Genomic DNA, 18,647 nt, shown 5'->3' on the forward strand with positions numbered 1-18,647 from the left:
TACAATTTAAAGAATTTATAGCTCAAATATAATACACAAGTTTAACAGAAGAATTAATGTATGTGCTTTTATAAAATCTTATGCTTTTGGTGCCTTACTGAAACCTTGAGTTTTGCCGTTTTTTTAAAGGTGTGATGGGTTGAAATTATATTTGTGGTAATCAGGGGCGTAGCATCCAGGGTGGATGGGGGGCTGTAAACCCCCTCAATAATCAAAACAAGCAAGTATTGCTATTTATACCATGATAAATAGAAACATGTAGATGCTTCACACTGCAACCCCCCCCATAAAATAATAATTTATGCCACAAATGCTGTCAATTGAGATTAATTTGTATTGAACCCGGATTATTACTTTATTATTGTTATTTAATATTAATTTTATGAGCCAACTTCGCATTTGAGCAAGTTCCATACTTTGAAAGACCCTTTTATACCTCACTGTTTCTTCAACTTCTGCCATTTTCATGTCCATGGGGTTGATTTTTATTAAAACTGATAGATGTTACATTAAAACTGACCTGGAAACTTTTTTATCATGCTTTCATCCATGTTTATATCATCCATGACAAAATATATATATATATATATATATATAGAGTTAAACAAATGATTTTCAAAATTTCAAGAGTGCAATTTCAATATTTATTTCAATATGTATTTTATGAAAACCACCATACCAAGTGATTTTGCCAACATTTATGTTTTTTTTAGTTTTTTATATAAAGTTTGTACTTTTTAACCAAGTTAACAAAAGTGTAGTGCATGCTTGAGATGAAAGTGATGTTTGAAGAAAACTAAGAAAATCCCAGGTAAATGTCACTATTTTTGAGTGTATTTTTGCTGAAGTATGCAAAAAGTAAGACAATATCATTAAATTGTGTGTATTTAGGATTCATGAAAGATTAGCCTTAGCAAGACAAAGGAGTCTTTGATTTTATTTAAAGAAATGTTAATCATTTCCACCACAGAACTCTATTTAACATCTATTAAATGACAGAAATCTCCTATGATACATGCATATTCATTGTTGGACATTGTAAGTAGACAAATTCAATAAAAATGTGTGGAAATGTTTTTTCGTGACTACATTCTAAAGTCCATAATGACTGAAGTTGAAGAAACACCCATACGTGATATTTTTGTCTGAGAGTTTGTGTTGGTTTTAATTTAGAGGTTAGTGGTTGTGTCGTGGCGCAGCAGCCTCTGAAGTCTCTTATACTGAATGGATTGGCCGATTCGCTCCCCTAGTGTTGTGATAACGAGCTGCCTTCCTGCAGGGCTAACTGGACCCAGATGGGCCGAGGGGCCCACGGAGAGATCCCGTTACGGCTACGGCCGCATAGCCCCCTCCCGCTGAGCCGTTTGAAGTGTCATTGGTGGAGTAGAGTGAATAACGCGCTCTTCTCGATAAGCCACTTGATTGAAAAAAGACAGCGTAAAGGTTTGAGAGCGATATATGATCTCTTGCAGGTAACGGTTTGCGACTTTACTGCTGTCCAACACAGCAGACTTATATTCAAACTTGCACATATGATTATGTTTATGTCACATGAAGGAATGTGCGCTTTCATCTACAGACACAGCAGTATTTGTGTTTTTTTGGTTCTACTCTCTACATGCACTGATACACACCCATATTCACACAGAGGGTAAAAACAGGCCCCGTACCCCTCATGTTTGGGCTATTAGAGTGAGATTGATCCTGTTCATGCAAAGATTTTATTAAAACATGTGTTCTCGTCTGTGCGTGCCTGGCGTGGAGTCCCACTTTACAAACACACACACGCACACACCTCCGTTCTCAAAGCACATTTGGGAATGATTAGCAGGCTACTGTACACCCATGTTCTTTTGCAAGCGCAGACTCTCAAATTGTTTGAGCATTGACTGACTCATTTTTTTTTTGCACACACACACACACACACACACACACACACACACACACACACACACACACACACACACACACACACTTAGTGTTTCCATGTTTTATGGGGACTTTCCATAGACATAATGGTTTTTATACTTTACAAACTTTATATTCTATCCCCTAAACCTAACCCTACCCCTAAACCTAACCCTCACAGAAAACATTCTGCATTTTTACATTTTCAAAAAACATAATTTAGTATGATTTATAAGCCGTTTTCCTCATGGGGACCAACAAAATGTCCCCACAAGGTCAAAAATTTCGGGTTTTACTATCCTTATGGGGACATTTGGTACCCACAAAGTGATAAATACACGCTCTCACACACACACACACACACACACACACACACACACACACACACACACACAGGAGCACATTTTGCAACTTTTTCAGCTTTTGATAATAATAGCATGATGGTGCTACTTGATCTTAAAGGGATAGTTCACCAAAAATGAAAATTCTGTCATCATTTACTCGTGTGTTGTTAAAAAGACTTTCATCTGTCTGTCACCATTCACACCTATGGCACCTTTTTTTAATGAACTATAAGTGAATGGTGACTGAGGCATTCTGCCTAACATCTCCTTTTGTGATCCACGGAAGAAAGTCATACGGCTTTCGAACAACATGAGTGTGAGTAAATGTTGACGTCATTTTCACTTTTGGTTGAACTATCGCTTTAAATAAAATTTGAAATGCCGCTCATTTTAGGATGGTCGTTATTATAGGCTGTATATTCGTCAATGCCATCCCAAACGTTTCTGCTAGATATTTTGACAGTATTCAGATATGAAGAACTTTTTTGTTCGTCTGAAAATATGAATTTTTAGTTCCCCTTTAAACAATGTAAATTATGTCATCTTTAAATCATCCTCACGTTGTTTCAAACTCATATGATTTTATTTCTTCTGGAATACAAAAGGGATGTTTGGCAGAATGTTAGCCTCAGTCGCCATTCATATTCATTGTATGGAAAAAAAAAGATGCTTCTAGATACAGAGCCAAACAAAGAATCAAATATCAGTTGTTACATTTTTTTTAGTGTTGCAAAATAAAGTAGAAAAAAATATATGATGTAGAGTTATTCTATACATGAATTATTGCTGTTGTTCAAAAAGTTGCTAAAAAGCAGGATTTTAATAGATTTGAATTATTGCAATGATACCTGGAGAACTTATCTGTGGACTTGACTTGATTTGTGTGGAATTAGGTTTGATGTTTCCTTTTCTCTAGTACAATGATTCATTTTAATAAAGTTGTTAATAAAGGTTCAGTGTTGGATTGACATGACTAATTTTTGTACATATAAGCAATGTCAGTTTAGCTGCATAAATAAACATTCATTAAACATCAATTATTATTAGGGCTGTTAATCGATTGCATTAAAATGATTATTTTTTTTTTTTTGCATTTAAATCCAATTAAATAATCACAATAAATTACATATAACAATAGATGTTGAGATGCCTCCTAAATTAAGAAAATCAATATATAATCAAAATTATATGTTAAATATATTTAAATGCTAAATGCTTATATATTATACATATATAAAAGATAATTCAGATAATTCAAAACACATTGCAATTTTTACTGCAGACAAATAAATATGAATGTTTGTTGTATGTCCATATCATTGAACAGACTGAGCTTGTCCAGGGGATGTTCTCTCAGGATGCGTTTTTGTATTTCATCTGTGCTTTTTGTCTTGTTGGTTTATCTACGCATGCATCAGATGAATGCTTTTGGAGTGTCTCATTTTGGCTTTGCCACATATTGTTGATTTTCTTGGCCATTGTTCAAGATTGGATCAAGTTAAACGTAGTTTGAAAGTTTGTAAAGCGTGTCTTGAGACCCCTGCATTGTGATTGTGCTGTGTCTAGATTATTTTTAAGATGAGAGTGTGTCCTGCTGTGTGAGGCTCAGTTTGTCCTGCCAGCTCTTGGTCAGTGTGCCTGTACAGTTGCTCTTTCTCCCCTCTAGGACAATTCCTTATTAGGGAATTAATGGACGATCAGGGGGTACAATTAATTGCGTAATAATTTTTATATATAATTAATCACACTAAATGAACACATTAAATTGACAGCCCTAATTAATAAAAAAGAAAAGCATATTGTATAATAAATCTGTTTTCTCTCTCTCTCTTCTGTAGGCTGAGTCAGCTCCCGATGGTCCTGATGTGGGCTATGGCTCATTCCATCAGCAGTACTGGTTGGATGATAGAATAGTTGCTGTGGGTGTTCTGGATATTTTGCCTTCCTGTGTGTCGTCTGTGTATCTCTACTACCACCCTGACTTCTCCTCACTCTCACTGGGCACCTACTCTGCTCTCAGGTTGGTCTGTCTCTAGTTCATCCAAAACTTTAAATTCTGTCATCATTTACTCACACTCATGTTGCTCCAAACTGTATGACTTTCTTTCTTTTGTGGAATACAAAAGAAGATGTTAGGCAGGATGTTGACAGCCTCAGTCACCATTACCTTCATTGTATGGGGAGAAAAAGATGCAATAAAAGTGAATGGTGACTGAAGTCTGAAATGGATAATTCTACTATAGTAAAACCAGGTACAATTAGCTCAATCAAGTAGTGGCACACCAGTCTATGCAAATGTTTGTAGAGGTAACACCAAAGATTTTATTGGAAAATGTGTGTGGACTTTTGTCCATCCAAAACCTTTTCAAAGAAATTCAAAGAAATTTGAAGTCCTGCGAGTTCATCATCAGAAGTGCTCATTGTGTAAACATGCCACTTTGTGAACTGGGCTTTACAAGGCCGTTCCCAGTGGACTGATATAAACTGCACCCTGACACATGAAAATTACGTTTAAAAAATGTTTGCGTTCAATATACATCACACGGTCCGTGAATGGTGCATTGGATGTTCGTTGGGCAGGCCGTCCGAGACTATTACTAGCCCAGATCTCTGACCACTAGGCTACACCAGCTCCCAATGATCTCTCTCTCTCTCTGTCTCTCTCTCTCTCTCTCTCTCTCTCTCTCTCGCTCGCTCTCGCTCTCTCAAACATGTATAATCATTTTACATCACAAAACAACTTAAATAAAATGGTATTTTTTTGGTAGGTCTTTACAAAATAAAGCAGTCACACCCATTCTTTCACTTCATATGTCTCCAATAACAGCACTGTGTCTCCTGGTCTTTCACACATGTGTGTTTAAATATTTCAAATGGCGTTCTCACCTGATTAGGTTACACTTTACAGGAGATGCCAGATGTGTGTTAGTGTGTTATACTGAGATTTGGATGTCGGGGGCCCTCTGGAGCCTCATTTCTCCCAGCTAGAAGAATGAGAAGCAGGCTAGATGAGAAACAGCAAGAGAAAGTGTGATGGAGAAGTGTAGATTGTGCCTGGGGCTGTGTTGTGCCCTGAGCAGCTGGTGTCAAGCACGGGGTCAGTGTCTTTGTGCTGTTGTGTGTCATTGTGATTGAGTGAGACTGTCTGAGCACGGGATGAGACACTGTGCAGTAATGCGTCTCTATGCTCTGCTGGACTGCATGTATGTGGATGGCAAAATTAATGAAGAATGGCTAGTTAAGATAAACTAAACTTGTTTCCTGTGTGCACCAAATTTAAATTGTTAATTCTGTAAAAAAAAAAATTTCTTAAGAAAATCTTAGGATTGTTTCCTCAAAAGATCAATAATAATAAATAATGATCTTTGTTTGTATACACATTGTATTGTGTAGGTACATGGGCCGTGTGTGTGTTTGTGTGTGTGTGACATTAATATTAAGCAGGAATCTTACCCGTAGTGAGCTCTGTGGTATAATTGGCTTGTGAAGGGGTGTCAGAGCGCTGAAGAGGAGATAATGGGGGCTTCAAACTGCTGCCAGCACTGAGCGGGTGGGGTCTGGGGGTCAAACTGAAGAAGGGGGGCTGCTGCCCTTTCATTCTCTTGCATTTTCTTTCACCATCTTTTTTTGTGAATGGGTTTCACAGCCTCTTATGCATCTCTCATTCATAAAGAGCCAGGCTTTGTCACTAGGGGATGGGAACCCGGGAACCTGGCAGCGACCGCGTGACCTTCCAGCACCTCGCTGTTTGTCGTCGCTTCTTTTTGCCTTCCCTCTCTTTCTCTTTCTGTCTCTCTCTGGCTTTATTTAATTTTCCACTACTTTTATTTTGTTTTGGCTGCTCTCTCTCTTCCTTTCCTTTTCCTGCAAGGTCTTCACCCACTAATTTTGGGGAAGATAAAGAGTTTGAGGCATACAAAATACAGAAAGAGAGAGAGAGAGAGAGAAAGAAAGAAAGAAAAGAGGATTTATTTATGGAATAAGTAAGAAACTTATTTGTGCAGGGAATAAAACAAAAACTGAACATGGCGAGAGAGAGAGAGAGAGAGAGAGAGAGCTTGTTGATTGTTTGCAGTAGGAAGTATAAATCTCCTTTTGAGAAACTTCCTTTTGTTTTTCTTCTCCACTTCCTCCAATGTTTCGGGGGAAAACAGTTGATTTTGGTCAGTATGCAGCAATACTTCTAGTAATCAGTTTCTGCTATAATCCATCTATAAAGAGCATACCGTATATGTATATAAACAATCATAATAGTATGATAATTTAGGGCTCTATGTTTTCTTTAATTGCTATGAATCTCATTTTTAGAAATCAGAGAAAACAAATGAAGCTTGTCAAGTTATACAAATGCCTTGATTGCAGCAAGTAAATGTAACACATGAGACATTTAGGGGGCTTTCACACTTGGTTCGATTGCCTGTTCCGAACCCGAGTTCGATTGCTTCCCCCTCCCCCCGATGGACTGTGTTCACATTATATATTTGTATCCGAACCGCGGTACGCTTGCGTCATCAAGCTGCAGCTGGTGCGTAATCGCGTTGCTTGATAACCGCGAAATGAAAAGGCGTCAAAATTCAATGAATAGACTTGCTCGGTTCACATTTGTTCTTCTTTTTTTTAACCTTTGGTTTTGTTTTCAACATCAAGATACAGAAACACACTTGCGTCTGTCTGCCGCAAAAATACTGAAATCGTTCAAAAGACAGCGGGCTGTCCGCCGAAGACAATTTTTGCGAAGGCAAGCAGAAATCATCTCTCTGCTTGCAGTGCGTGTGCGTCAATCCCGCTTTTCGTCAAGGTAAGTGTATACACACACGCACGCACGCACGAAAGTAAACCCTTTCCGCTCATTTTGAAAGTGACGCGTGTGAGACTGACGACCACATTATACGTCATCAATAGCGGTTCACTTCCGCGGTTTGGTTCGATTGCGTTCATATCAGCAGCGAACCGTACTGGAGTTCACATGAACCGTACCCCAGACCACCTTTTTAAGCGGACCCGAGGACGGTTCGCGGGTGCGCACCCGAGTTCGGAAGACAGCGTTCACATCATCCAACTCTGACGTCACATCACCGAACTCTGACGTCATTCGAACCCGGGTGCGCACCAAAAGTGCTAGTGTGAAAGCCCCTTAATAATACAAAAAAAAAAACATTTACTTTGAACTTACAGTATGAAGTTTTCTAATGTAATCTTTGATGTTAATACATTTCCTGGATTTAAACAAATGACATCATAGTTTAGTTTACACATGCATAAATATATAAAATAAATGTAATCATAAAAGTACAGACACAATGTCAAATTTTAAAGGGATAGTTCACCTAAAATTGAAAATGTTGATTTCTGCAAAAAAAAAACAAAAACAAATGTTGACTTGTCCCTCAAAATCTGGTTTTCAGTGTGGCACTTGGAAGTGAATGGAGTCCATAAACACTAAAAAAGTATATGTAAACAATACACATGCTAACATGATTTTAGTGTGATAAAATGGCTCACTAACCTCATCTGTTTAAAGTTACTCCAATAATACAATTGAGTTGTAACGATATTGAATATAACTATTTTTATTTATAAATAAATATTTATTAACATTTATTGGTAATCAGCATTATGCCACTAATGCTTTTAAATTAGCTTAACTTGTATTGAAGCCAGAATATTTCTTTACAAATATTTTTACTATTCTTTTAATATTTACATTTTATCTAAATGTACAGTTAAATAATAGATCTCAATGGAATTGATATATGCCTTTGACGTATTTACAAACTCTCTGTTTTTGTTCACTTTGCAGAGAGATCGCCTTCACCAGGCAGTTACAGAAGCAGTCGCCAAAACTTGTCTATTACTATCTGGGTTTCTACGTCCATTCCTGCCCCAAGATGCGCTATAAGGTACACTATGTTTCTTGTCCAAGTCATTGTTGTATTTACCCCATCTCTGTTCCTCTTCTGTTTGCCCTGGTCAGCATCATCTAACATTTTTGGAGTTACTCAGCGCACATGTATTAGTCAAATCGTTCTACTTTGTCTTTCGAAACACTTCAAAAAAAACATTTTCCCTAGACTGCACTCTACTTAATGTAAAGCAAAATGGCTTTCTTGGTGGTTCAAGTCCAGATCGATGCATGCACATCCTTAAATACTGTATTTCATAAAGCGTTAGTATCTATCCTCTCCATCACACTGCTGAGAACATATGGGGCTCTATTTTAGTGCGCAACAACCGTGCACTACGTCTTGACCAATTTTTGTGAGATCAAAATTTTCATGCCAGCATAAAGCGCAAATGGGCGTGGGTGGGAATTTTTGTGCGAACTATGGGTGTATGCACGCAAACTGTTGGTGTATTTTATGTTAATGAAGTGGCACAAAACGGAATTTGCTATTTTCCTGAGAAATAGATCACTGTGCTAAGATGTTTCAAAAGCAGGTCTGTTGTCAGTGCAAAGTCTAAATTAAGTTTCTATATTTGCAGTTTGGATCTTCCACCAGCAGGTGATATAATGTTCATGTCCAAACTCTGAAAATATAGTGGAACATCAAATTTGAACATTCCCAATTGTAGCCTATTATGTAACTAAAATGTATAAGATTTGTGTTAAACTATCTATATGTCATGGTTTATTTTTCAAATATTATTATTGTTTATATTTACAGTGATCTAATTTATATTGGTATTTTTCCACCTGTTGTCATAGATTGCTTTTTAAGTTACTGCAAAAGGGGCTTGTGGAAGAGGTTGGAGAGGAAAATACTTTTGGATTTGGTTTGTTTATTTGACCATTTTTTAATTTGTTTATATTTTCATTTGAATTTAAATTTAGAAATATTTTTGGTTTAATTTGTGTTTCAATAAATTAATAAAATATAACCGGTAGAAGTGAAGTGCATGCCGGTACAATCACTGTTAATACTACACTGTATTTTGAGGGTTTTATTCCAGTAAAATTATCTAAACATTCTTAAAACATGATTTACTTTTTACTTGACAAGCAAACTTCCTTAAGATTTTAAATCTTGTTTTGTGAGAAATCTAACCGAATCTGGTAAGATAAATGCTTAAAACAAGAAAAATCCTTTTTCCAATGGGGTAAGAAAAATAAACTTAATTAAAAGGGAAAAAAAGTTTACTTTTCTTACCCCTTTGGCAGTTTTTATTTTCTTGTTTAAGTCTAAAGTTCACTTAATTTTGACAGATTTCTCTTAAAACAAGAAATAATATCTTATGCCATTTTGCTGGACAAGTAAATAAATCACGTTTTAAGAATGTTTAGATCATTTTACACGAAAACAATACAAAAGTACTTGTCTTGAAAATCATTTGTATTTGTTGTATTTATAACATTTTTTATTTTCTCCCAATTCTCCCCAAATGCCCAATTCCCAATGCACTCTAAGTCCTGATTGTGGCGTAGTGACTTTCCTCAATCCAGTTGGCGGAGGACGAATCTCAGTTGCCTCTGCGTCTGAGACCGTCAATCTGTGCATCTTATCACATGGCTTGTTGTGCACGCTACCGCGGAGACTTAACATGTGGAAGTGCACACCATTCTCCACGGCATCCCCGCACAACTCGCCACGTGCCCCACTGAGAGCAAGAACTACACATTATAGTGACCACGATGAGGTTACCCCATGTGACTCGACCCTCCCTAGCAACTGGGCCAATTTTGGTTGCTTAGGAGACCTGGCTGGAGTCACTCAGCACGCCCTGGATTCGAACTCGCCACTCCAGTGGTGATAGTCAGCGTCAATACTAGCTGAGCTACCCAGAAAATGAGTAATAATACTTAACATTTTCTAAATCCAAATCCTGACAAGAGCCACGTTTTCCATGCATATAAAAGGAGCGTGTCACTGTCATAGAAATATGCTTCAACAAGGACACAGTTAATGTACAAAAGAGCATAAATCCTTATTTCTATCCTTCTAATTCATTTCATACAGTCCATTTACACTACCAACTTCTTATGGACTATAAAATCGGATGCAATTTCATCAAACCCCATTGCGCCTAGACTTAGTGCATACTTGCAAAATACCAAAACTTCATGGCCATTGACTTTTGGCTTATGACTTTAAGTATAACATTGTGCTTAACCTAAGCGCTCTTAAAATTGGGCCCATAGATGCATACTGTTGCTAGAGAAAGTTTGCAGTGGTTATATAATCAATAATGTGGCTTGTGGGGGAGTTTGTGTTTTCTGTTGGTGGAGGACCCATGGTGAGGTGAAGTAGACACCTGTTAAAAGTGTAAATTCTCTATTCCTCTCCCTTCCGCCAGCCTTGCACCTCTCCGCTTGCCGCTGTGATCTGTTACCCTCATTACTGCTTCCCAAAGACTTTTTGTGGAATGATCACAGTGCCATGTTTCTGTAAGCCTCATCTTCTGTTAGACCTATGTGATGTTGATTACGAGTCATGTGGAATCCCCTAAAGGAGCTGTTCAAACTAAACACGATCTTCAGCTTAACCTGTTGATACGCACCCCTTTTTGAGCACAAACTATGAAAATGACATACCTGAACTTAAATGGTTGTATTTACGGGACCCTTTGGAGTATGGACACATTCTTTTGAAAGAAGACACTTTGGGCTTTATTTCCCAAGTTTCAGAATTAATATATGTTGTTATTTTTTAAAGTTAGAGAAGCTGAAGTTTATAGTAATGGAAATATTTTGTGCTGAACATGTTTTTATAATCTAATAAAACAATAATCAAAGTGCCAAGACAACCCAGAAATACAATGTCCTCAAAGTCACGAGTCTAAAGAAGTTACGCATCAAATTTGAAGATGATGTAATAATAAATGAGGTTCCTGCCGCTTTTTTCTCTGTAAAATCGCTGGAAGCGTACAGAGTAAAATTAAGGCTCCGCCTCTCAAGACAACTCAAAATCTGACGGCACTGCTTGGCTATTAGGAATAAAACTACGCTGCATTTTTAAAAATAGACTTTGGAGACGGGCTGGTTTTGTTTATGAGACTCTAATATATCAGATCATATACAGTTTTACTACATGAATGCTGCTCAGATTGCAGTTTATTGAAGAACGATGACGAAGGCTAATTCTTTCAGGCGAGATCTCATGTAAACAATGGAGAATATATCAATATTTCTCAGATTTATCACTTTTATGGACAAAAAGTGCTATTGGATGTTTTTCAATGAACGCTTGTCATGGACAATTGACGAACTGGATTCATCTGGCGATCGCGATTTCATAATAAAGGTATGAAGTCCCGTTTTGATCTTGCATGTTTTCATTTGTACTCCTGGCACAAATAACTAAATTGCTGTTTCTGGAGCATTGCTATGGTGAAACAGAGAATGGATATCAATGTTGAACCCTTAGACCTTTGAAAAGAGGTATAATTTATTAACATTAATTACATTTATAGATGGTAAATTATATTAAATGTAATCAGAGTGACTGATTCTAAATATGTTTGTGGAATGTTAGGACCTCGTCGGACCATTAGTGCAAGTGTACGTCGCTTTGTGTTGGTTCTGGTGGACTACGCAGCGCGATATCCGGAAGCAGTGCATCTATGCACCATTTCAGCACGTAGTGTTGTGGAGGCACTCTTCAGAATCATATCCCGAGTGGCGATTCCGAAAGAAATCCTCACTGATCATGGCACTAATTTCAAGTCACGTACACTACACGAGCTGTATGAATGATTGGGTATTAAATCGATTTGGACAAGCGTGTACCACCAGCAAATATACGGCTTGGTCAAGCGGTTTAATCAAACCCTGAAAAACATGATTCGTAAGTTTGTGCACGAAGATGCTCTGAATTGGCTTGAACCTCTGTTATTCGCAGTTCGAGAGCTCCCGCAGCGGCGAGTCAGGGAATTCGATTATGAGGTTAAGCGTACTGATAGAGGTCAGATTTACCACCTCAACCTCCTAATCTATGGAGAGAGGTGGTCCCTGTGACTTTGGTGACGGTTTATCCCAGAGAGGGAGGAGCTGGAATTTAAAGGTGAATTAAAACATTTTGACATGCTGAAGGACTTTTTTCTAGGCATATTTTTTATTATATAATGTTGCCATTGTCAACCAATTTTCAGATCAAACAACACGAAAAACTCAGATTTAAGGCCAGATAGCTGTATTTTGGTGGAACATTTATACTAACACAATGAAATGTGGAAAGCTAATATATTTGACTCTCCGTTGACCCAACTGCATCCTGCAGAATTCATCAATGCAATCTCAATATCACAATCACATGATTGCTTTTCAGCCCCTAAGCCTCTTGGTGCGGACAAGCCATGGAAAATGTCAAGCTATGCCTCCAGAATTGCCGCTGTTAGCGCTCTCTTCAGCTGCTCATCTTATGGAGGCTCTGACGCCATTAGCTGTTTCCGCAACGTCTTCTAGAGCCTCAGATTTGGTTTGCAGTTGGATTTCTGCAATTTTTAGGGACTTGGAGCCATGTTTGGTAGGCTGAAAGACTTTTCAGAGTAGTGTTCAAGATGTCCAGCGGGAACTCAATGTAAGTACTTGCGCAGGTGCAGCCGAGCGTAGAGCGTAGGCCGTCGTTTGACTGAGACAAGGGAAATGTTGGGCAGACGAACAGCTGATTCATATATGGAGAACAGAGTTGGAAAGAGAGGAAAAGAATGTAAATAAAAGTTATGTACTGGCCCAGAGCTGAAGACTAGGGAGCAGATGCAGCTGTTGAAGATATTAGCGGTTGAGGAAGAGGTCAGTGCTACTGTTATTCTAGTCGTCACCTGAGAGAATCTCAGACACTCTGTGATGCCGAACATTGTTGGTTCTTGTGTCTCGTCTTTGACGTTAAAACTGCCGTCATGCATTCATATCATATTTTAAGTCATAGGGGACTTTCTTCGAACAACGACTTTTGTGTGTACCTCAGAAAACATTTGTGGTTCCTCTTTATGGTACCTTTATGGTGTTTTTTTGTCCTTATTGGAGCTCAAGAGTCCCAGTGTCCTTCATGAATAAGAGCACTCTAGAGATTCTTTGAAACGTCTTCTTTTGTTTTCCATGTAAGACATTCATTCCGGTTTGGAATGACATGAGGGTGAGTAAATGATGGCATAATTCTCACTTTTGGGTGATCTCACCCTTTAACACCTTTGCAAAAATGTTCAATAGCAAGTTGAATTTTCACAAATAACACTGTGGCAGGGTGGAGGGCGGGGCCGGGTCGTGATCCTACACACCCGGTCCGGTATTAGGCTAATTATGCCTCCGTGAGGTTTAAAGGTCGACTGCAGAGGGCCGTGCGGGAGAGAGAGATCGTTAGCGGACATGTCCGTCATGTGTGTTTGTGTTGTCTTTTAAGTTTTCCATTAAACTATGATTTATATCGTCAAGCCGGTTCTCGCCTCCTCCTTGCCCATCCTTTAACTGTTTTACAAACACGTTCTAGTGCTAAAAAAATGCTAGATGCAGCCCCACGAATAGAGCAGAACGCAGGTGTCTTGAGACCCATTTTTAACAGTTTAAGTCCTTTAACTCGACAACGTATAAAAAAAAACGCAATTGAACTTTATCCCATATTCAGATCGAAGACGTCATTCTAGTGCATGTTCACATAGAAAAAGCAGTGCTGGCGGAGGCAAAAACACTTTTTTAAATTATTTTTTCCAAGTAAACATGCAATAAACCAATGTTTTTGACTGTTGTGCCACATCTTTGTTTTTGTAGTGTTTCATGAAGCAGCTTCACGTTTTTAAGACGTCTTAGTTAGTAAAAAACATTAACGTTTAAAGGTGCATCTCGTGACACCTTTATTCCATTCCATTTGTTGTGGGGAGTTGTAGCCTTTTTAATGCAAGAACGCATTTGGTCTGAACGGCGCCTTATTTGTCCATCCTCTCGTTTGTGTGCTATCATATTATCTACAACAGTCTGTTATCTGTTCAGCACTCTAAGAAATTGTATTACATAATTTCCCCTGTTTCAAACCTATGAGTATCTCTGCAATGCGGCGAGTGTATTGCCAGTGGGCATCGTCATTTGCTAGCTTTCTGTCTGTGTGTCTCTGCACTGCAGTACTGTGCTAGTCTACTGAAACTTGTAGCATTCACCCCTTTCAGCCTTAGAATGCACAGTTGTGATTCATAAGCTTATATACCCCTTACAGAATCTGCAAGATTTATTATTAAAAAAAAAAAAATAAGGGGTAGAATTTTTTTTTTTTTGTCCTGCCCTGATGAAGTTATTCGACAGATATTTACATCTATATTCCACAAGACAAAATAGTCATTGAAATTGCACCAAATAATCCTGCTCAAAAGTTTACACACCCATAGTTCATTCACCCAAAAATTATGTCATCATTTACTTACCTTCATGTTGTTCCAAAACCTTATTATTTTCTTTCTTTTAATGGAACACAAAAGGAGATGTTAGGCAGAATGTTAGCCTCTGTCAACATTATCTTCCATTGTGTTGGGGAAAAATGCAATAAAAGTGATTGGTGATTTAGACTAAAGAAATTTCTGGCATGCATTTGTGTCATTTGCATTTGGAGGATGAGGATGAGTAAATAATGACAGATATTATTATTTCTTTTGGGTAAACTATCCCAAAGTTATTTAGTCCTTTTGGAATATATTTGTCATATGTGTTGTGCTTATTCTCCAGGTCAGTACTAAATAATTAAATCATAATTTTAAGCCTTATTTTTAAAGAAATGTTCAGGATTAATGTGTGTAAACAGCATTTGTACAATAATGTTGATTACCACAAAATATTTTTTGACACCCCACTTACATAGATAAGGTTATTAAGCAATTTTATCCCGCAGAAGTAATGTTAACACATAATGTTTACGTCTTGTTTCTATACTGTTTCTATACTTTTGAAAAAGTGTGTATTTTAGAGTTTATAAACTCGCCCCATTCACTTCTATTGTACTGTAACCATGATTTTTGCATTATTTTAAAATAAACGGGGTGAGTTGAAATTATGTTTGTGGAAATCAACATAATGCCACAAATGCCATTGACTGAACTTAACTTAAACCTATAACATTCCATTAGGCTTTTATGTCTCTATTTTTAATGCTGAACATCAGATTTTGCTAGGGTTATATAAATGGGATAGCAACTGCAGTCCTGGAAGTTGTTTGTGTCTATTTCTTTCAGTCTGGAACTGAGTTCTGCAGAGTTGTGCGTGTGGAATATTGAATAGACCTCAGTTGGAGCCCAGCTCGGCCTCTTATGAATGAGTAATCTTTCCCAGCACAGCTCTCAGATCAGAAGATGAGTGCCACTCACACGTCTCATTCACGGCTTGCCATTGTACACTGGGAGATTAGTTTTGGGGTGATATGGTTGCCTGTTTTTCAACTACACCCAAAATGTCCTTTTTTCAGATCGCTTATTAATGCAAAGGCATATGACATTATTTTGGCTGTGTTGTTTCGCGATGGCCCCATTCACTCCGGGTCCTGCACTTCTGCTAAAAGCACAGCACCCACTGGGTCTTGTCAAAGCCCCCACTGAGTGCTCACACCAGAGCCCTGCTGACAGCCTTTTAGAACTGAAATCCATCGCATTTGTGCGGCTCGCTCCTTTTCAGACGGGGAACACTCTGAACCCCTCACTGGGACTATTGGCAAAGCACGGGCACTCTCACATTATCGTTTATGTCTATTCTAGAGTCATTGCTAGGGTTGGGAATAGAGAACCGGTTCCACTTTTTTTTTTAATACCAGAACCATGTGATTTTCATGACTTTTGGTTCCATTTATGGTTCATGAACGTGCATTTGTTTTTGCCAATGTGGACGAAACACCATATTGAAATACTTTGATAGTGTTTCCTGCAGCTCGCTTACTGAATGCACCTTTTAAAATGAAGTATTTAAAGTAATGTTCTGGGTTAAAAAAAAATCAGCTCAATCAACAGCAGGTTTTGCATAATGTTGTTTACCACAGAAAACTATTTAAATCATCACTCGTTTATTTAAAAGAAGCAAAAACCATGGCACTTATAATGGAAATGAATAGGGCCAGTCCACTGTTTCAAAAGTATAGCCACAAGACATAAACATTTACACGTTAACATGATTTTAGTGTGATGAAATCATCTACAGGGTTTTCAACGTTGAATCATCCTGGTAACTAAGTTATAAGTTTAGACTTATAGGGTTAGTTAGTGATTTTTTTTATACCCTAAAACCCTGTTAATTTTTTGGCTATACTTAAAAAAAAGTTTGCATTTTTATTTTTTTTATAGACTTGCCCCATTGAAATCCATTGTAAGTGCCTCACTGTAAACACAATTTTTTCTTCCCATTTCTCCCCAATTTGGAATGCCCAATTCCCAATGTGCGCTAAGTCCTCATGGAGGTGTAGTGACTCTCCTCAATCCGGGTGACGAAGGATGAATATCGGTTGCCTCCGTGTCTGAGACCGTCACTCCGCGCATCTGATCTTGTGGCTTGTTGAGCGCGTTACCACGGAGACGTAGCGCATATGGACGTTTCACGCTATTCCCACGGCATCTACACAAATCACCACACGCCCCACCGAGAACGAACCACATTATAGCGACCACGAGGAGGTTACCCCATGTGATTCTACCCTCCCTAGCAACCAGACCACTTTGGTTGCTAAGGAGACTTGGCTGGAGTCCCTCAGCACCCCCTGGATTCGAACTCACAAATTTTTGCTATTGTTAACTAAACGAGGGATGTTTTTTTTTTTTTTGCTGTAATCATCATTATGCAACAAATGCTGTCGATTGAGCTTAACTTGTGCTAAACCCGAAAAATTTCTTTAATGTGTCAGGATGTATATCATATGCCAAATCGTACTTGCATTTGCACAAATAGTTTTGTTTTTTCTGTCAGTAACTACTTCCATTGCAAAACAACAGTTTTAAGCGAATCTCACTCAAGTTAGTTAATGTTTGTTAAATTGCTGACATGTTTAAAGCTAGCTATGTCCCAATTTGCTGGCAAAAACATGCAGAGATGCATCAGGTACCCCAATTTCCTACTTTCATGTTAGATTAGGATAAGAGTACTTTTATATTTTATTATAATAGATAAATTGTTAGTGTGGTTGTAGAAGGACAGGAGTAGACAGTAAACAAAAACAACCAGATACAATGCCAAGAATTTTAACTGTCCTCCCATTTCAACTTCACTGGACACAAAGGCACTGCTTGGAGCCTCATTTCCAGCCAGCTCCATTCATCTTACTGCAGCCAAGCCAGCATGCCATCCATTTCGAGACATGACTTCCTGGCCCTGCCGGGTCCATTCTATGTCTGAACCACTGATGGCTATTTGGCCCTTGACTATGCCCAGCCTTCAGGCTTCTGAATGTCTCTAATGGTGTGGAATGAGCGGGATTGTGGGTTTCTGTCAGGAGAGCAGTCCAGAACCGAGCTCGGATCCCCCGCCTGCCACCATCTCAACCAGGTGTTTCCCAAAGCTTCCCGGCCAGAGGAAACAAGTGTCTGAGGGCTTTATTGGGGTCCTCTTTGTATGTCTGTGTGGGGACTGCCGGTCATCTGGAGAGGCTTTTCATTAGCCTTAAGAGCCGCTCATTGCGAGGTCAATGTAGGAAACCTGTGGAATTTTTGGGGATTAAAGGGATAAAGCATGCACTTTGTAAACGCCAAACTTCACCTTTAAAAATTAACGTTCTTGAAAATCATTCACTCACCCTCATGTTACCCCCAAAGCTAGATTTACCTTTCCGCTCAAAATTCTCATTACTTTAATGTGTCCGCACTTTTGTTTTTGTGTATGTCTTTGATAAAAAAAAAAAAAGCTGTCTCGGTAGAAAGCTCACTGGGTTTTGAGACACATACCTCATATGATCCACTCTCTCATATTCTTATTTCATGTGGTTACTTGTAGAATCCAACCCATCCTTTTGGCATACATTCATCATGTATGTAACCATCATTCTCCCACAAAGAACCTTCTATAGGTGCTTTACACCATTATTAATGCAGCACATGCCTCTTGGACTTTTAGTTGTGTAAATATTTATCTGTAAAGATGACCTCGCTACAATCCCGTCCTCCATTCTTTACCCTCTCTGTACCCGTCCCATAAACCACGTTGACACACCAGCATGAAGCGAGAAATGAAAGAAAGTTGTCAGAGAGAAAGATAAACAATTACCATACGTTTTGTTTGGCGAGTATCGTCCTTTTCCCTTTTTTCCCCTCGTCAAAAGCACCTTTGAAGCATGCTCGTTTCTGCAGCGTAATTTCTTTTACTTGTTTTGCTTTCATTAATAAGCCATGGTGCTTTGGAAGTGTCAGTAAGCCGTTAGAATGCGCTTTGCACTTTCATTACGTGCTGTTAAGATTGGATCTGTGATTTGGTGCATGTCAGGACAGAGAAAACACAGAAAGACCAGCGTCAAGGTC

The 18,647-nt window shown here is 38.4% G+C and overlaps 1 protein-coding gene across 1 annotated transcript in view; it reads left to right on the forward strand.

Annotated features, from left to right (window-relative positions):
• Positions 1–18,647, forward strand: part of LOC127618239 (arginyl-tRNA--protein transferase 1) — a 112,176-nt gene that overhangs the window by 66,492 nt on the left and 27,037 nt on the right. The window contains 2 exon segments of the mRNA XM_052090592.1: positions 4,091–4,272; positions 8,053–8,152. Coding sequence (XP_051946552.1) covers positions 4,091–4,272; positions 8,053–8,152 — 282 coding nt within the window.

This window comes from Xyrauchen texanus, chromosome 24, assembly GCF_025860055.1.
Source record: "Xyrauchen texanus isolate HMW12.3.18 chromosome 24, RBS_HiC_50CHRs, whole genome shotgun sequence".
NCBI classification, from domain to species: domain Eukaryota; kingdom Metazoa; phylum Chordata; class Actinopteri; order Cypriniformes; family Catostomidae; genus Xyrauchen; species Xyrauchen texanus.